Source organism: Oncorhynchus masou, chromosome 15, assembly GCF_036934945.1.
Source record: "Oncorhynchus masou masou isolate Uvic2021 chromosome 15, UVic_Omas_1.1, whole genome shotgun sequence".
Lineage (NCBI taxonomy): Eukaryota > Metazoa > Chordata > Actinopteri > Salmoniformes > Salmonidae > Oncorhynchus > Oncorhynchus masou.
In genome coordinates, this window is record NC_088226.1 from 49,219,251 (window position 1) to 49,239,944 (window position 20,694).

At 40.4% G+C, this 20,694-nt stretch overlaps 1 protein-coding gene across 3 annotated transcripts in view; it reads left to right on the forward strand.

Annotated features, from left to right (window-relative positions):
* Positions 1–12,474, forward strand: part of LOC135556387 (F-box-like/WD repeat-containing protein TBL1XR1) — a 49,323-nt gene extending 36,849 nt beyond the window's left edge. For 2 of the 3 annotated variants that reach the window (XM_064989553.1, XM_064989551.1), the window contains 14 exons: positions 1,868–1,970; positions 2,228–2,373; positions 2,768–2,987; positions 3,110–3,284; positions 5,641–5,782; positions 6,066–6,129; positions 6,221–6,318; positions 6,492–6,552; positions 6,760–6,881; positions 7,012–7,086; positions 7,425–7,552; positions 7,841–8,006; positions 8,370–8,471; positions 8,614–12,474. In XM_064989553.1, coding sequence (XP_064845625.1) covers positions 1,913–1,970; positions 2,228–2,373; positions 2,768–2,987; positions 3,110–3,284; positions 5,641–5,782; positions 6,066–6,129; positions 6,221–6,318; positions 6,492–6,552; positions 6,760–6,881; positions 7,012–7,086; positions 7,425–7,552; positions 7,841–8,006; positions 8,370–8,471; positions 8,614–8,640 — 1,584 coding nt within the window. In that variant the 5' untranslated portion in view covers positions 1,868–1,912 and the 3' untranslated portion in view covers positions 8,641–12,474. The remainder of the gene's footprint in view (positions 1–1,867; positions 1,971–2,227; positions 2,374–2,767; positions 2,988–3,109; positions 3,285–5,640; positions 5,783–6,065; positions 6,130–6,220; positions 6,319–6,491; positions 6,553–6,759; positions 6,882–7,011; positions 7,087–7,424; positions 7,553–7,840; positions 8,007–8,369; positions 8,472–8,613) is intronic. The other variant, XM_064989554.1, reaches the window with a different exon arrangement.
* Positions 12,475–20,694: the final 8,220 nt, after the last annotated feature.

The window sequence follows — 20,694 nt, forward strand, 5'->3', positions numbered from 1 at the left end:
GTTAATTTACACGTCCCATGTAATGTAAGTGGTAACGATGCGTTTAAATCCACTATATGAATAAAGATTTAATGTAGTCAAAGATTATAGGGTCCCCGAGGAAACACTGAACATCACTTTGGTTCCTACCCTGTCACAATAACTTGTTCATGGCATTTTCATTCGTTGTGATGTCAAACACTGTATTCAAAGTGCCCACTATTATTTATATTCTAACTATAGAATTATTATAAACATTCTATTTCCATGATTCCACAAGTACACCCAAGTGTTTTGATCTAAATCGCAATTGCAACATTTGGTTAAAAAAAGGCCTAGTATTTGTGCCCATATCATGGCAGTGTGGAAATGATCTCAAGTGAATGGAGGAAAAGCAGAAATTGATGGAAATGCAGGAAATTATTTTAGGTTGAAGTTGAATTGAACAGTATAAAACAATCCGAATGGCAAAGACCCATTGAAATAATTTAGAATATGTGTTGCCACCCTAGGGTCACGCACTACTCATAAAGCAAATGTAGAACTTTTCTTAATTAATAAAACAACATAAAATACCGTCAAGAATTTGAAAAATACCATTGTGATATTTTGGCCATATCGCCCAGCTCTACCTGTAGGTCTATCCATGAGCGTCAGTCTTTGTGCACCCCCACTTTTATACAATCTGGCGGGGGTCTGAGGGTTCACCTCCTGAACATTTTGCATTTTTAAACCCACTTTCCTGCAGTTCTATATTGTTTCTCAGCAGGGAATCCATGTTTAATTGACAGAACACAACCTTTTTTCTAAGGTTTTTGTCACAAACTAAATTGAAAGACTAGTTTAAGAAAACTAGACTAGTTCTCTTGACTAGGTTACTACCGTAAAACTTCAATTAATAGCCTGGGTGTTTATTTGCTTAAATCACTGAACACAACAGGCATGTATTACAGACGGGCCTATATTTGAGCCAGGTGTGTCTTTCCTTAATGTACATAGCTTTTGCTCATTTTCATAGTTAATTGTTTAATTCCAGCACATTCACTTGTAGCATTTTAGTAATTTTCTTAATTTCCTACACTGTGTTATCCTTTAAACACTGTCACATTTCTTTTGTCTTTGTATGCCTAAAACAAAAATTATTATAATAATTTTCCTTGACGGTATAATTATTCTCCTCTTTGACTGTGCACTTTTGCCAATAGAGGGCGATTTGGCTGATTTCTAGGGGCGTTAGAATGTACCAGTAGCCACCAGAATAGAGCTCGTTCTGCAATTTATTTTCTCGGGGGCATGCCACCCCGGTGCCCCCCAGCCCAGAACTCCCTGGCTGGCAATTATTTCTATCTGGCTGGCTACTCCATGTACTTATGGAAAACACTGCTGCTGTAATTGATGGAGCACAGCACAGCCCTGAGCAACAGCTCAGCTCCGCGCTGGAAAGAGAATCCCCTTCCCATCCCCAATTACACACATTCAGTCAGTAGTAGAACGGCTGAGATTCTGTTTAACGCAACAGCACCACTGCAGTAGGATGGTGAGAATGGGTATTGCACCTTGTTATTAGCCATACTGGAGAGACACACAAGCAGTGCTGCTGCTCCTGTCCACAGTTAGCCCCCAGCAGCAGGTTTCTGTGCACACCCTGACCCCTGACTGAGAACCCTGCCTGCTGCCCTGCCCTGGTGCGAACGTGTGTGTGCAGCAGGGTGGAGTGGTTTTTGCACACAGACAAAATGTGTTAGTGCATCTCCTGGGAAGTCTCCACTCTAGCCATGGCTTCAGTTTTTACTTAGCAGCACATTGTTGTGTGATTTGTCTAATGTGAAAATGTTCTGCGTTGGGTTCTGATAAAAACAACTGTCGCACCTCCTCCCTTTCCTTGCAGGCCTATGTCCTGTTTGCTGACCTCATGGTGTAACCAGGTGTAAAGATGAGCATAAGCAGTGATGAGGTCAACTTTCTTGTGTACAGATACCTACAGGAGTCAGGTAGGCTCCAACGCTCAAACCACATGTCCATTCACATTCTGTAAACACTGGTAACAGACAGCTGTTGAAACAATGTTCTGTATATTCTCCTACTCATGTAATGTTCTAGTGCTATTAAAGGGTGCCTAGAAAATGTGCACTACGATAACAACCACAGAGCAATTTGAAATGTGCTATTTCCAGAGTCACCAAAGGGAAGGATCTGCTCAGTATAATGTGCTGCCTACTGACATGCTGCTCATGCTTGCCCCCGACAGGATTTTCCCACTCAGCCTTCACGTTTGGCATAGAGAGCCACATCAGCCAGTCCAACATCAATGGAGCCCTGGTGCCCCCTGCTGCCCTCATCTCCATCATACAGAAGGGCCTGCAGTACGTGGAGGCCGAAGTCAGCATTAATGAGGTGATCTCATCTCCTCCTCATTCACACAACCCATTATCACAGCATCTCATCTCAGCCGACTATCAGGGAATCTGTGGACTTTATTACCGCAAGCCTGGTATAGTGTGATCAAATGCAGAAATTGGCAATGGTTTGATCACAAATCAGAAAGAATATGTATGCGGTGCTAGGTTTCTGCTCTTCAGTTATTATGCAGTTATTAACCAATGTAGCTTTATAATGCATTGCATTATTATTTTTTAATAGATGGTTCTCTAGTGATTATTTTTGAGAATGTATTTATTATTCTTTAATTTGAGTTATAACTGATGATTTTAGCCTACCATTGCTTATAGCTACAGTAGTTATTTAGCTGTTTGCATTTGAGTATAACCAGCTTGTCTGGTGTCCCCAGGACGGCACGCTGTTCGACGGACGGCCGATCGAGTCCCTGTCGCTCATCGACGCGGTAATGCCGGATGTGGTGCAGACACGGCAGCAGGCCTATCGAGACAAGCTGGCCCAGCAGCAGGCAGCCCAGGCTCCCCCGGCCACCACCACCAACTTGTCGGCCAATGCCAAGAACGGAGAGAACACGGCCAACGGCGAGGAGAACGGAGCTCACACCTTAGCTAGTGAGTCTGAGTCCTCGGCCCTGGCTTTAGCGTTTATTACCTATAACACAAAGAGAAAGGAGGGATACAAATATTTGTAACATTGTTGAGCCAATGCCAATGCTGGATGTTTTGTTATTCAGATCTTGCACATGCTGATGAGGTGCTCTCTGTGTGCCATACAGACAACCACGTCGACATGATGGAGGTGGATGGGGATGTGGAGATTCCCCAGAACAAAGCCTTGGTGCTCCGAGGTCACGAGTCAGAGGTGTTCATCTGCGCCTGGAACCCTGTCTCCGACCTGCTTGCCTCCGGGTCAGTGTCTCTCTCTCACTCTCTCCATTTCAATTTAAGGGGCTTTATTGGCATGGGAAACAGATGTTACATTGCCAAAGCATATACAGTGGGGCAAACAAGTATTTAGTCAGCCACCAATTGTGCAAGTTCTCCCACTTAAAAAGATGAGAGAGGCCTGTAATTTTCATCATAGGTACACTTCAACTATGACAGACAAAATGAGAAAAAAAATCCAGAAAATCACATTGTAGGATTTTTAATGAATTTATTTGCAAATTATGGTGGAAAATAAGTATTTGGTCAATAACAAAACTTTATCTCAATACTTTGTTATATACCCTTTGTTGGCAATGACAGAGGTCAAATGTTTTCTGTAAGTCTTCACAAGGTTTTCACACACTGTTGCTGGTATTTTGGCCCATTCCTCCATGCAGACCTCCTCTAGAACAGTGATGTTTTGGGGCTGTTGCTGGGCAACACAGACTTTCAACTCCCTGCAAAGATTTTCTATGGGGTTGAGATCTGGAGACCGGCTAGGCCACTCCAGGACCTTGAAATGCTTCTTACGAAGCCACTCCTTCGTTGCCCGGGCGGTGTGTTTGGGATCATTGTCATGCTGAAAGACCCAGCCACGTTTCATCTTCAATGCCCTTGCTGATGGAAGGCGGTTTTCACTCAAAAACTCACGATACATGGCCCCATTCATTCTTTCCTTTACACGGATCAGTCGTCCTGGTCCCTTTGCAGAAAAACAGCCCCAAAGCATGATGTTTCCACCCCCATGCTTCACAGTAGGTATGGTGTTCTTTGGATGCAACTCAGCATTCTTTGTCCTCCAAACACGACGAGTTTCTGGTGTCCTTTGACAGCTCTTTGGTCTTGGCCATAGTGGAGTTTGGAGTGTGACTGTTTGAGGTTGTGAACAGGTGTCTTTTATACTAATAACAAGTTCAAACAGGTGCCATTAATACAGGTAACGAGTGGAGGACAGAGGAGCCTCTTAAAGAAGAAGTTACAGGTCTGTGAGAGCCAGTAATCTTGCTTGTTTGTAGGTGACCAAAGACTTATTTTCCACCATAATTTGCAAATAAATTCATTAAAAATCCTACAATGTGATTTTCTGGAATTTTGAAGTGTACCTATGACGAAAATTACAGGCCTCTCTCATATTTTTAAGTGGGAGAACTTGCACAATTGGTGGCTGTCTAAATACTTTTTTGCCCCACTGTATATATGTTAAATATATATTCTTGTAATGATTTCCAAATAGTTAAAAATAAATCAACATAAATATAGGTTGTATTTACAATGGTGTTTGTTATTCACTGGTCGCCCTTTTCTTGTGGCAATGTGGCACAAATATTGCTGCTGTGATTGCACACTGGTATTTCACCCAATATAGATATGGGAGTTTATCAAAACTGGATTTGTTTTAGAACTCTTTGTGGGTCTGTGTATGCTGAGGGAAATATGAGTCTCTATGGTCATACATTTGGCAGGAGGTTAGGAAGTGCAGCTCAGTTTCCACCTCATTTTGTGGTTAGTGCGCACATTAGCCTGTCTTTCTTGAAAGCCAGGTCTGCTTTTGGTGGCCTTTCTCAATAGCACGGCTATGCTCACTGAGTCTGTACATAGTCAAATATTTCCTTAATTTTGGGTCAGTCACATTGGTCAGGTATTCTGCCACTGTGTACTCTCTGTTTAGGGCCAAATAGCATTCTAGTTTGCTCTGTTTAAAAAAACAAACATTTTTTTTCCCCAATGTGTCAAGTAATTGTCATTTTGTTTTCTCATTATTTAGTTTGGTCTAATTGTGTTGCTGTCCTAGGGGTCTGTTTGTGTTTGTTAACAGAGCCCCAGGACCAGCTTGTTTAGGTTAATCTCCAGGTTCATCTCTCTGTAGGTGATGGCTTTGTTATGGAAGGTTTGGGAATCGCTTCCTTTTAGGTGGTTGTAGAATTTAATGCCTCTTTTCTGGATTTGGATAATTAGCGGGTATCGGCCTAATTCTCCTCTGCATGCATTATTTGGTGTATTACGTTGTACACAGAGGATATTTTTGCAGAATTCCGCATGCAGTCTCTGACCCCAGACCTCATGACCATAAAGAGCAATAGGTTCTCTCTCTCTCTCTCTTTCTTTCTTTCTTGAAAACGTCCCAGTAGGATTCTGGATTTCTGGCGTATTCCTTTCTTATTCCAAGAATCTTCCAAACTGGATTTGGGGGGGAAAAAACAGGGCATTTTGGGAAAGTTAACAGAATTTCGCAATCCTACGTCAATATATTGATTGATAGACTGATTTACCGAGGACCTAGGGCTTTCTGTGTTGCTGTGTTTCATTGTACTGTGCTGACTGTCCCTCCACGCTGCAGGTCTGGGGACTCGACGGCACGGATCTGGAACCTGAGTGAGAACAGCACCAGCAGCTCCACACAGCTTGTACTGAGGCACTGCATACGGGAGGGAGGTCAGGACGTCCCCAGCAACAAAGACGTCACATCATTAGACTGGAACGTGAGTCAAGGATCCACACTCACTCATAACTTAACACAACCCCTCAAATTCCATAACTTTATTTCCACTTCTCCTTTTCTGAATGTTAGGAGTCACTTGAAACTGCTTTAATGTTTCAGAGCTTTGACTTTGCTACTGTTTTGCTCTGTATATTATTTATCCCTGCAAGGGAAAGTTTCAATGAGCAGAATTATGTTCCTATGCTGATGTGCTTAACAATATGTATTTGCTTTAAAACCTTTTTATTTTATTTACACACAATTTATCTCTTTCCACCTGACAGAGTGAGGGTACGTTACTAGCAACCGGCTCATATGATGGATTTGCCAGGATATGGACAAAGGATGGTGAGGTGACACTTTTTACTGCTTTTTCAACTCGCCATATTGTCAGTTTCCGAAACACTCGCCTCTCTAATATAAATGATTCGAATCCTAGGTAATCTTGCAAGTACCCTGGGTCAACACAAAGGTCCCATTTTTGCATTAAAATGGAACAAAAAAGGAAACTTTATTCTTAGTGCCGGAGTAGATAAGGTAAGAACCCAAACAGGCTTTTATTTTTGTTATGAGTTCAAGACTTGAAATGCTTTCATGACTCATTAACCTCTTCTGGTAGTCAGGACTAAAATAACCTTGTTATTCTTAGGCGTGTTCTAATTTAATGTTTTTCTTTGTGTGTGTGTATGTGTGTGTGTTTCTCCCTGCAGACTACAATCATATGGGATGCTCACACAGGAGAAGCAAAGCAGCAGTTCCCGTTCCATTCAGGTGCGTTGAATTATCCATTGGCTTCTTTCCTCTTAATGAACCCTTATTAGACATGTATCCGTACATACTTACGTGACTATAAACAGCAAGGGTATTTTTGTGCCGAATCATTCCTAGTTTCCGTCAAGCACAGACAAAAGACATAGAGTTCTATGTTGTTGATTCATTGCGTTTTCTTCCGCTCTTCCTCTTGTTGTGACTTAACAGCACCTGCTCTGGATGTGGACTGGCAGAGCAACAACACGTTTGCCTCCTGCAGTACAGACATGTGCATCCACGTGTGTAAGCTTGGCCAAGACAGGCCTATCAAGACATTCCAAGGACACACAGTGAGTCCGCCCCCATCACCCCACAGTGTAGCACTGCTCCTGCAGACATTATAGAAGCACCATTTTCTATGTGTCAGAGACTTTGCCCTTTCTATGTCTGCGCTGATAACTCTGTTCCCCTCCGTTCCAGAATGAAGTGAATGCAATCAAATGGGATCCAACCGGTAACCTGCTAGCCTCTTGCTCAGATGACATGACGCTGAAGGTAAGATAGGAATGAAAACCAGCTGTCTATAGCTACATCCAGTATTGTCAGAGTTTTTGATTACTGTCCCTGTTAAATAAATTATATAATTAAATACACGTGCACTTTGTAATGTTGTGCTCTGGATTATGTACCAGAAATTCAAATAATTTATGTGTTGTTTATATCACTCTATCATTTTTCTTAGTTTCAATTGTGATGAATACCACTCGACAAATTGTCGACCTGAAAAATAAACCAAGTATAAAACCAACCAAACATTCTTATCTTTCTGAACATTCAGCTTTTTTGCATGATCATCACAAGTAAAACATTATTTTGTCATTTAACCATGCTAGATCTGGAGTATGAAACAGGACACATGCGTTCATGATCTGCAAGCTCACAGCAAAGAGATCTACACTATCAAATGGAGCCCCACCGGTCCTGGAACCAACAACCCCAATGCCAATCTGATGCTTGCCAGGTACTGAAACAGAAGCACTGCTGCGCCCTCTGTGTCGGCATTCATTATTTTGATTTGCGAGCAGCATTACTGACATAACAGCGGTGTGACCCTGTTCGAGGGAAATGGACTGATCACCACACTATTTTTGGGCCAGCCACAGTCTTTGTGCCCTGAACTGAAACTCTGAATTGCAAGAGTTTGTGTCTTGCTGTATTGGGGCTTTGTTTGAAGTGAGCTATGACTATGAGCCAAGTACTTGCTTCTGGGGAGGCAGATAGATGACCGTTTTTCCTGTGTTCCTTGCAGCGCGTCCTTTGATTCGACGGTGCGGCTGTGGGATGTGGACCGAGGCATCTGCATCCACACGTTAACCAAACACCAGGAGCCTGTCTACAGTGTGGCCTTCAGCCCAGACGGCAGGCATCTGGCCAGCGGCTCCTTCGACAAGTGTGTTCACATCTGGAACACGCAGGTACAGTCTGACACCATCAATCCCCTGGCTATCCGTCCCCTGCAGGGAACTGATATTACCTATTTAGCTATTTTGTTACTTAGGTCGGTGGTAATGGGTTTTAAACTAAGCAAGCTATGGCTGATTTTTAATGGAATATCTACATAGGCGTACAGAGACCCATTATCAGCAACCATCATTCCTGTGTTCCAATGGCACGTTGTGTTAGCTAATCGAAGTTTATCATTTAAAAGGCTAATTGATCATTAGAAAACACTTTTGCAATTATGTTAGCACAGCGTAAAACTGTAGTGCTGGTTTAACCTTTGGCTTGTGCCTGTCGTTGTTGTTGTTGAGCTAATGTCTTCTTTTCCCTTTCCACAGACTGGCGCTTTAGTCCATAGTTACAGGGGGACAGGGGGGATCTTTGAAGTTTGCTGGAATGCAGCAGGTGACAAAGTGGGAGCAAGTGCATCAGATGGATCTGTGCGTACTAATGTTTTGAACATTTTCATATACTTTGTTTTTTTAAATGTTTTCTATTGTGTTATCGCCAAAATAAAAGTTTAGCACTCTGAGATATATATCTCAAAATAATATACTTAAACTACAATTTCTTGTTTTTCAGGTTTGTGTATTAGATCTGCGGAAATAACACTGCTTGTTGGAAGCCATGGACCGACAATGAATGTGTACATAGCCAAAATGACTGTCCCTGCTTCATGTACTGCTAGTCCCGCTTAAACCATGGCTGGCCACTACAGACCAGAAACAAGCACCCCGACACAGCAGATTCAGGAGCAAGGACACGCTCAGTGCAGCAAGTCGTTAGGACCAGAGACATTAAAGGGACACAGACAAAAAAATGTAAATGAAGAAAAAAAAAGCAGATCTGTATATGTACCAACATTTGGAAGCTATTTTGCTTTTTGATCTTTAAACCATGCTCATCAAGACAAAAAAAAATATGTTTTAACTTTATTGGTAGTTCAGTCTCTGTGTGCTGACATATATCGGCTTTCCAATCCAGCGGCCGGCAGTTAGGTTTTTAACAAAATCATTTATATTATTTCAATATTTAAGTTTATATTTTTTGGGGTCACAAGTGGGGGAGTCATCTTTTTATACACACTCACAAAACTGTTCTTTGAAGAAAATCATATTTGGTAGTGTACGCTTTGTGGTTCAAAACAATATCGGGACTTGAAGAAATGTCATTTTTTCAATTGTAGTTTTTACTGTTGACATCTAAATGCAGTAGTTTTTTTATTTATTTTTTCTAAAGAATACATTGTTTCTCCTGACCATAATATGAGTACAAATGAACATGGGCGCACATGAAAGAAGAGGCATTATACATCTAGATGCTTTAAAGCCATGTTTATGGTTGGTTTGTGCACAATCGATGGCGCTAGAGAAACATTCCATGATTCCCTCCTGGACAAAGCTGTACTGCTGTAGCTATCATGTGGAAACATCAGGTATTGGATCGGTTAAGGAAGAGAAGCAGACAAATCAGTACCTAATGACCCCCTCCCCCTCTAGTGTGAAGGATTGGAACTTTGATGTCCACTGGACCTTTCACAACAGTGTTACCACTGGGGAAACTGAGGCCCCCTTTACAACATATAGCAAAAAGAAAGACTTGCTTTAAGTTTTGTATTCTTCTAATGACTACTTAGCTGATAATGTGTTTCTCTTACTGATTATTTTCAAGTACATTTCATATTGCTGATTTATCATAATTTTTGTCACAACAAAACGTCCATTAGGGTTTTACTCAAAATGGTTTACATTTTTATAAGGAAAAGTTTTTTTTATTCCTGTAGATTATTTCCCACAATAGTTACTGACAGTGGTTATTTAGATCACAAACAAGCAATGCTGTTTTCAGTAGAAAAATTGAATCTTAAAGCAAGTCTGGGTGTTGGGCTAGGAATCAGAAATCACATGGAGTAACATACACCATATACATTACTACATTAAGTAGTTAAAAGTTAACTGAATTTGAAGCAGTCATGCAACACTGTGTGGTATAATTGTACATTCATGTAAATGTATCTTTTCAAATCATTGTGAGCAGAGAAGTCCCCTACTGGTCAGTAAGCAATCAACAGTTACAGTGGCTTGTGAAAGTATTCACCCCCCTTAGCATTTTTCCTATTTTGTTACCTTACAACCTGGAATTAAAATATTTTTTGGGGGGGGTTTCTATCATTTGATTTACACAACATGCCTACCACTTTGAAGATGCAAAATATTTTTTATTGTGAAACAAACAAGAAGACAAAAAAACTAAACTTGAGCGTTCATACCTATTAACCAGCAATTACAGCTGCAAGTACTTTGGGGTATGTCTCTATAAGCTTGGCACATCTAGCCATGGGGATTTTTGCCTATTCTTCAAGGCAAAACTGCTCCAGCTCCTTCAAGTTGGATGGGTTCCGCTGGTGTACAGCAATCTTTAAGTCATACCACAGATTCTCAATTGGATTGAGGTCTGGGCTTTGACTAGGCCATTCCAAGACATTTAAATGTTTCCCCTTAAACCACTCGAGTGTTGCTTTAGCAGTATGCTTAGGGGTCATTGTCCTGCTGGAAGGGGAACCTCTGTCCCAGTCTCAAATCTTTTGAAGACTGAAACGGGTTTCCCTCAAGAATTTCCCTGTATTTGGCAACCACCATCATTCCTTCAATTCTGACCAGTTTCCCAGTCTCTGCCGATGGAAAAACACAGCATGATCTCATGCTTCACTGTGGGGATATTGTTCTTGGGGTGATGAGGTGTTGGGTTTGGCCAAAAATATAAATTTTTGTCTCATCTGACTAGAGTACCTTCTTCCAAATGTTTGGGGATTCTCGCCTTTTGGCGAACACTTATTTTTTTTCTTTAAGCAATGGCCACTCTTCTTTTTCTGGCCAACCTTCTGTAAAGCCTAGCTGTGGAGTGTACGGCTTAAAGTGGTCCTATGGACAGACACTTCAATCGCCGTTGTGGAGCTTTGCAGCTCCTTCAGGGTTTCCTTTGGTCTCTTTGTTGCCTCTGATTAATGCCCTCCTTGCCTGGTCTTTGAGTTTTAGTGGGTGGCCCTCTCTTGGCAGGTTTGTTGTGGTGCCATATTCTTTCTAGTTTTTAGTATTGGATTTAATGGTGCTCTGTGCGATGTTCAAAATTTCTGATATGTTTTTATAACCCAACCCTGATCTGTACTTCGCCACAACATTGTCTCTGACCTGTTTGGAGAGCTCCTTGGTCTTCACAGTGCCGCTTGCTTAGTGGTGTTGCAGACTCGTTGGCCTTTCAGAACAGGTGTATATATACTGAGATGATGTGACAGATCATGTGACACTTAGATTGCACACAGGTGGACTTTAACGAATTCTGAAGGTAATTGGTTGCACCAGATCTTATTTATAGGCTTCATAGCAAAGGGGGGGAATGCATATGCACGCACCACTTTTACGTTTTTTGTATATATTTTTTTTCCATTTCACTTCACCAATGTGGACTATTTGTGTATGTCCATTACATGAAATCCAAATAAATATATATTTAAATTACAGGTTGTAATGCAACAAATAAGAAAAATGCCAAGGGGAATGAATACTTTTGCAAGGCACTGTAAGTCATTTTGGATTGACTTTTTAACAATTTCATTTGAAATGGGACAAATATGAATATTCACCAATTACTTTCTAGATATCCAGTTAAATGTAGTGTTTTTAAAACAAAGCAAGCCATTCTAATTTTAACGATTGCAGATTGAGGTTTTGCCTTGATGGAACTGTGAGGATCCAGAAGCAACTGCGATGGCCAGAATTCCTTGTCCCCCTTGTTTAAGCCTTATATCTTATCAGTTAATTTTTTAAGGATATCGCTAGACATAGGGCCGGATGCATGGGCCCATATGAAGCCTACTCCTGGTCTTATAAAGCACTTTCAATGGAAACATTGAGGATGTTTTAGTCTTTGAGTAGGTTTAATCAGGGTCTGCAATTGTCCCATAAAGTTGCATTTTATACAAAGTGTAGACCTTTTAAATCTGTATAAACCGTCTACTCTAAGTAGATTGCACCATCTGGACACTATTTATTATACAGTCCATGACAGTGGAAAGGTATTTGAGGTTTTATTTTATGATAAATCTGCTGTCTTCGTGTCTGCTTTGCCCTTCATTTTCATGACCTGAATTCTAATCATATTTTTATGATGTGTATGTCCTCTGGACATTTTGTACTCTTTTAAAACTTTTGTAATTCATATTTCTTTGTAGCCTAAAGGAGTAAAATGTATGATTATTGGGGATACTCAAGTACTGTGTGTTCCAGTTTAATATTTTTTTGGGTTCCACATTGCATCATGAGTGCCCACACCCCACCCTTGGTTTCTCAAGTTTTGTTTTTGCAGATTCTCCTTACATTGCATTGATCTGTTGTAATTTTAACCAGATCTGAAAAAAGTCCAGAATAAAATATATTTTGATATTAATATATATTATTTTTTATTGCATTTTCCCGTGGTTGTTTATCTGTTTATTCTAAAAGTTCTATATAAACCCAAAGTCAAATGTGTAAGCTAGTGAGATGCATAAATATGAAATCATTCTTAGTAGGGAAAGAAGGCGTAGGCAACTTTTCCATAGTGAGATCCCAGACATGCTGTGGCATCATACCAGTTATTTTCAATTTTGGTGATGCACCAGTCTGTACATTTGATGTATAGACTAAAATAATTGTATGCTCTGGTTATGCTGTTAAACAATGCATATATTGAGCTGTAAATATATAGTTATGAAGACTCCCTAACAGCAGGACTACTGTTAATTCAATAAAGCTATTGGAAAACAATTAAATGAAAACCAAACAGTACATGAAATGGTTGACTGTAGGAAATAACCCTGATGCCAATTTTATTTGTCACATGCTTTGTAAATGACAGGTGTAGACTAACAGTGAAATTATTACTTACGGGTCCTTCCCAACAATGCAGAGAGAAAGGAACTAGAGAAATAATGGAAAAGTAATAACACTCTATAATCAAAGTAGTAATAAATGCAAAATGACTCATGGTAACTTTGCTATATATACTGAACAAAAATAAAAATGCAACATGTAAAGGGTTGGTCCCATGTTTCATGAGCTGAAATAAAAGACCAACCAAAAATAAGATATATATATGCTTATTTTTCCAATTTTGTGCACATATTTGGTTACATCCCTGTCAGTGAGCATTTCTCCTTTGACACGATAATCCATCCACCTGACAGATGTGGCATATTCAGAAGTTGATTAAACAGCATGATCATTACACTGGTGAACCTTGTGCTGGGGACAATGAAAGGCCATTAAAATGTGCAGTTTTATCACACAACACAATGCCACAGTTGTTTCAAGTTTTGAGGGGCGCCGCTGCCCAGTCATGTGAAATCCATAGATTAGGGACTAATGAATTTATATCAATTGACTGATTTCCTTGTGTGAACTGTAACTCAGTAAAATCTTGCATTTATATTTTTGTTCAGTATACACAGGGTACCAGTACAGAGGTAATGTGTAGGGTAAGGGGGTAATTGAGGTAGATGTGTACATATAACTAGGATTAAAGTGACTAGGCAAAAGAATAGATTAACAGTAGCAGCAGTATGTATGTGAGTATGTGATGAGTCCCAAAAAAGTTAATCAATGCATAAAGACTGTCTAGCTGTTTGGTTAAATCTTTAACTAACTATTTAGCAGTCTTATGGCTTGGGGGTAGAAGCTGTTCAAGTTCCTGTTGGTTCCAGACTTGCATCGGTGCCAATTGCCGTGCAATAGCAGAGAGAACAGTCTATGACTTGGGTGGATGGAGTCTTTGACAATTTGTAAGACCTTCCTTTGACACCGCCTGGTATAGAGGTCCTGGATGGCAGGGAGCTTGGCCACAGTGATGTACTGGGTTGTACGCACTAACCTCTGTAGCGCCTTGTAGTCAGATACCATACCAAGCAGTGGTGCAACCAGTCAAGGTGTTCTCAATGGAGCAATTAGGGTTAAGTGTCTTGCTCAAGGCCACATTGACAGATTTTTCACCTAGTCTGCTCGGGGATTCAAACCAGCAACCTTTCAGTTTCTGGCCTAACGCTCTTAAGCACTAAGATACCTGCCGCCCGCTCAAATATTGTTTTTGCCCCCTGGGCGGGATGAGGTGTTGCCGTGCCCTCTTTACGACTGTATTGGTGTGCGTGAACAATGATAGATCCTTAGTGATATGGACACTGAGGAACTTGAAGCTCTCCACCCGCTCCACTATAGCCCCGTCAATGTGAATCATTGTTCCCCCACTCGTTCCTCCGTTTCCTATAATCCACAATCAGCTCCTTTGTCTTGTTGACATTTAGGGATAGGTTGTCTTGGCACCACACTGTGGATGAATCCCAGAACATATTCCATTCTGTGCTGTAGGTTAGTATCTGCTTCATCGGACCACTTCCGTATTGGGCGCATCACTGGTACTTCCTGTTTGAGTTTTTGCTTGTAAGCAGGAATCAGGAGGATAGAGAGTGTTATGGTCAGATTTGCCAAATGGAGGGTGAGGGAGAGTTTTGTATGTGTTTCTGTGTGTGGAGTAAAGGTGAACTAGAGTTCTTTCGCCTTTAGTAGTTACGGGCGGCAGGTGGCCTAGTGGTTAGTATTGGACTTGTAACCGAAAGATTGTGAAATCTCTCATTCTGCTCCTGAATAAGGCAGTTAACTGTTCCTAGGCTGTCATTGAAAATAAGAATTTGTTCGTAACTGACTTGCCTAGTTAAATAAAGGTAAAAATACATTAGTTGCACTGGTGACATGCAGGTATAAATTAGGTAAGAACGATTTCAGTTTCCCTGCATTAAAATCACTGGTCACTAGGAGCGCTGCCTCTGGATAAGCATTTTCTTGTTTGTTATGGCCCTATACTGCTTGTTGAGGGCGCTCTTAATGCCAGCAAAATATAGATGTAAACTCTTGGTAAATAGTATGGTCTACAGCTTATCATGAGGTATTATCATGAGGTTGGGAGGAGTGTTGTAAATTGTTCTCAGCTATCTCCACGATGCTCTGGATGACATCGTAGGCCACAGCAAACAGGAAGTAAATAGGCAGGATCCAGTGGAGTTGGAAGACCCGCTGGCACACGGGCAGAGGCACAGTGAGGTATCTGGGAGGAGAGGAAGAGATGAGAACCTGTAGGAACTAGTTATCTGTATCACTGATAAAACATTAGGCTACTGAAATCCCTCTGATCCGGAGGCTCGCAGCATCACAAAGATGAACAACAACCCAACTTCAGTGTTCAAGGAGAAAGACACCACTTTGTCCAACATCACCACAAATCTCTAGGTAAAGGGATTTGCAGTGTTTATCCTGAAAGCAGTCTCCTTTAATGCGAGAACATTGCCTTTAAATTTCAATCCCACTGTAACGCTGAACGTCCGCGATACGGATTGAATAGAGCCCTTGATTAACATAGCTCATGTGAATAGTTTGAAACTGCAATCAAGCTCAAATTCATAGCCAATATACAGTTAGAAATGAAGTGATAGGACCGGGTGACTCATTTTATTTTTGCTGTAGCGGGATGAATAATGAGGCACTTACCCTTGGATCACAGGACGAGACAATACAAATGATTCCAAATGCAAGCAGAGACATGAGCCCATTGGCAAAGCTGTCAAAGAGGAAAGACAAAATGGATTGTTTGGTTAATACCATGAAATCAACTTAATTAGTCAATGTAAGCATCCTGAACGCATCAGAACCTTTTCTATTACAGGGGCAGAGAAAAATTATATTTTTATGGTTGTGGTAATGGTCAGAGAGTGAGAAAGCAAATGGCCTGTGAAATCATCTTGTGATGGGAGGAATTCAAAACCAGATGGACAAGTAGGCCTTTATACCCTTCTTGAATTGCATCTGTGGAAGCTCTGTGGCAATGTCCTCTCCCAGACCTTAGACATCCATTCCAACTTGGTGTTCCAGTGTGAGTTCACAAGGCTATCAACTGAAACAAAACAACAAACACAGTCAATATATAGTATCTACAATGCACCAAATCTACAGTTTTGGAAAGCCCTGGGTTTTTTGTAAATGTAAATACACGCCATTGGTATTTTTCCTGATTCATATCATTCTGTTATTTTGATAACTCTTAACTGTAGAAAGGAGAGATAATGATGCCACTTCAATGAAAGGCAAAATCGTGCTACTGTGAAACATGATTTATTGCATATATATATATATATATATATATATATATATATATATAAATATATAAATGTTAAGCTGAAGCATTTCAATGAGTTTCTCAGCCTGAGGCAACTTAACATTTAGGAAAATTATATTTTTATCTCTTCTATCTACTCCCCCCTCTCTGAAGATGAAATTGTCAGCTTATTTTCAGGCCTCCAAACATCTAAACAAATACATATATATTAACATGAATATGCATAAATATAGTTTTATAACCAGCACGCATGACCCTCTTTAAACAAATATAACCGACTAACAGAGTTTGTACATCTTGTGAGGTTAGCCATTGACTTAGGCCAGAGGTTTGCATGTAGATTATCAACGTCTCTAACCCATACTTTCAAAAATACATTCCCCCCTCTTCCGAGAATGTTGCCATGCATAGAGAACAGGAGTTATTGAGAGGGAACATACTGTACTTGTGTGCTTCATAGCAATTCCCATCACCAGAAAGGACACTGTTATACTGGCAGCAATCATTTGGATCAGCTTTGCAACCCACAAGAAGGTATGGTGCTTCAAACGAATTACATTTAACATTTACATTTAAGTCATTTAGCAGACGCTCTTATCCAGAGCGACTTACAATTGTCTGTAGCGTGGTAACATGACATGTGGTTAGTGTTCTGTTACCTATAGGCATCTATCTACAGTAAATCACCCATTCTAAAAGACAGATTCACTGGATGCATCATTATTACACAATGTATCAACATCATAGGAGTTTGTCGTCTGGAATGGAGTCTAGTTCACACTTTGAATTATGTACTTGGAAGATTAGAAATAAATAATAATGCATAATAAATGTCAATTTTTAGACCTGACAGGTGATGAACACATTTGTTGTTCAATGATTTGTTGATCAATGATCCACAAAATGTTGTTAACACCAAGAGGGTTCTGGAGTATAATTCTACTTCCTGAAATCCAACCCTTGCAAATCCATTTGATTTCCATATTGCATAAGTCAAGCTATACATTATGCACAGTTAATAGGGGGAGATGGATGAGGCAAGGATTCAGTTTACTCAACCTTGTTTATTAAACTTTATATATTACCCGTATAATTTGTTCTCATGCATATAGTCTTGTGACGTGGAAGATACTTGAAAGACACAACATGCAATTTGAATCAAATGCCACTAGATGACACTAAAGATCTTCATGAAGAAATCTGTTATACTGTACACACTGTATGAGTAGATATGTAAATGACATCTGAAAATAATAAATTGTAAGTTCACTATTGCCAAATTCACAGGTTGATTCCACAGACAATACTCCCCTAATCCAAAACCCTGAAAAGTGGAGCTATGATAAGAACCTGACAGTGCAGGCCTCAACCTCTACCTGTCCTATACTCTGATCTGACTTGATGGTCTCCACATCTCCCAGCTCTTACTGCTATCTTTAACATGGCAATAGGTACATGGACTGGAGTAAGAATCAGGTTAATATTTGAAGCCAGTCTGCTCTTCCTTCACCCTGCCCTGGGTAATGCAGAGCCAATAATACAAATAATTAATTGGATTTATATAGTGCCTTTCCACTAAGGACTTACCCCAGTTTCTTACTCAAAAGCGTCAGACTTTTGTGTTTTCACCTCCACGGTCGGGCCCCAGTGTCTTTTTGGGCCATGGCCTCAATTGAACTGCTCTGACTTGGAGCCAAGGCCCTGGCCACTTGTACTTTTCAGCTGGAAATTAGATGACTAACTGTGAACTAACTGTGAACATGAGTTAACACCTTCCACGGTTAACACCTCACAAAAACCTGTCTTGATGATGCAGAGGTTGTTGATTGTGCTCTTCACAGTGTCAGGTCTAGCTATTATGGAAACACAGTTCTCTAAAATAACACAAGAGCTCACATGAACATAATCACTGGCGACACACTAGTCCTGTAATGTAAAACCCCCGCTTTACATCACATCACAGCTTTACATCATCAGCGATCAGGGTGGAGAGATATAAGCCAATTAGCAATGAGGGGGGTGATTAGGTGGCCACGATGGAATAGGGGCCAGGTTGGGAATCTTGCGACAAGTGCCATGGGATCTTTATTGACCACAGAGAGTCAGGACACCCATTTAACGTCCCATTGAAAAGATGGCACCATACGGAGGGAAATGTCCCCTTCACTGCCCTGGGGCACTGGGATTCAACCTTAAGACCAGAAGGAAGTGTTCCCCCTACTGGCCCTCCAACACCACTTCCAGCAGCATCTGGTCTCCTAGGGACTGACCCTGCATAGCTTCAGAGGCAAGCCAGCAGTGGGATGCAGGGTAGTATGCTTCCTGGCCAGAGCAGAGGGTGCTGCAGGCCACGGTGAGCTACTCTTCCTCATGGGTCATATCTACTTGAAGGTGGCATTTGAAAGGCCACTCTTCGCTCCAGGGATACACTGTGTTATGCCATTACATGCTTAAACACAAAGCGTATTTGGGCAATGAGGAACAGCACTGATCTTTAGAAGCAGCCCTCCAGACACTGAGCAGACTGAGTTCAAAGACAGCCCACTGGGCATACCACGTCATTTCAATGTGGAAATGTGGGTAATTTTTGGTTGAGACGTTGATCAATGAGATTTCAACATTTATTCACTCACTCAAAAAGACAGCCAGAAGTTTGTTGAATTCCCAAAGTGTTATCACTATGCTTTCAACCATCTTTAAAAGAACAACCAAATTCCAATAGAAAAACAATGTCTGATTTTTGGTTTAGTTATCACTGCACTTTTAACCATTTAAACGCACAGTTAAAAGCACAACAAAGTTCAAATGGGAATACAATGTCAGATATTTTGTATTTAATGTGTTATCACTATGCTTCATCTAATAGCACAACCAAATTACCTTGATCACAGTTGAGATTACATTAAAAGTACACGGTGCAGGTGAACAGTGCTATTTGAGATTCTGCACAGATATTTGTATTGTGAAGATATCCACAGACCTGCAACCTTTGCAAGCTGTCTTGCACATGCACTCTTTTTATGATTACGTAATACGACTTGTATAGTTACAGTATCCTCAAAATGTGGCTATGGATGAGTTTTAAGGTTGAATAAAAACTGTTACATTAGTGTAATGGGAATTTGAATGTTTGTGCTTTTCTTATAACTAATTTCTGTGTTTTATTCAGCTTGGGGATTTGATCTTACAACCTTTAGTTTACTAGTCCAACGCTCTAAACACTAGGCTACCTGCCACCCCTAGTTTCATCTGAGCCTCTGGCTTAATCCTACTCTTTAACTTTTATTTTGGTTTATGATTTGTTAACAGGTTAATAGGCTATTTACTGTTTAACAAACGCTATATAGAATTGTGTTTGGCTATCAACGCAACCAAATATCAACATTTGAAGGAGAACATTTGAAATGCCACTGACTTCAGGCTCTATTCAATCAGATCCGCTTTAGCCAAAATCCGCATAGCGGTTGTTTTGACAGTGTCAGAGGTGGAACTGCATTAGAGCTATCAAAACTACAAGAGGCTCCTGGCATTATACCTAAAGGGGACATTGCCGTTGACTGCAAGGAGTCATGTTAACAGAAATCCCATGCAGCCTTGTTTACAAGTTGGAACACTGGAAGGTGATGTGTCATCTACACCTCGATTAGGCTGATAGAAATCGTCATTATTTAATTTAATTTGAGCGTAATTATTTCACTTTGAAATGCTAAGGTGAGTGGGATGGATGTGGCTTTGTGACAATGATTGCAAGAGCAGCTGCTCCCCGATTTGAGGCCTCCAACACAGTTCCACCTCAGACACCGCCAAAACATGCGCTATGAGGGTGTCTGCTATCACTGGTTAACACCTTAGTCGGACGTTAATTCCAGTTTGTCTACAAATGTATAATTAATATGTTGGATTCACCTCTCCATTCAAATGCACTTTAAATAAAGCTGGATTTGATTTAGTCCTATTCTTTAACTTAGATTTTTGGTTGAAATGGAGAGGTGAATCCAACATATTAATTATTAACTTGAAGATTCAATTTGACATCAACCAAAGCTTTAAACTCTAGGCCTACTGTATATGTACTGTGTAATTTTATTTGAGCCCTGGGTTGAATTGAAACAATAGCTGTTGATGACTTCACAAATTCTAAATAGGTCGAAATAGTATCAATGATGATATATGACTTACATTTTTTACACTTACATTTGCTCTGTTAAGCCTACCCGTTGGAATGACTTTGGTAGCAACAGTGAATCTATTTAGTTATTTAGAGATCTCTTAATAATCATTCTCACAATAGCACATTGGTAGTAGTCAGTGAGAAATATCAAAGCTGGACTTGGTTAAAACCCTGGATGAGAGACCAAATAGATAGTTGTAGATAGATCAACTCTCCAATAGGAGGTGCTGCCCAGCCTATTGTTTTTTTTTCTGATAGTGGAAATAACGTTGACGATCTGACGTTGTTTCAAAGGTACA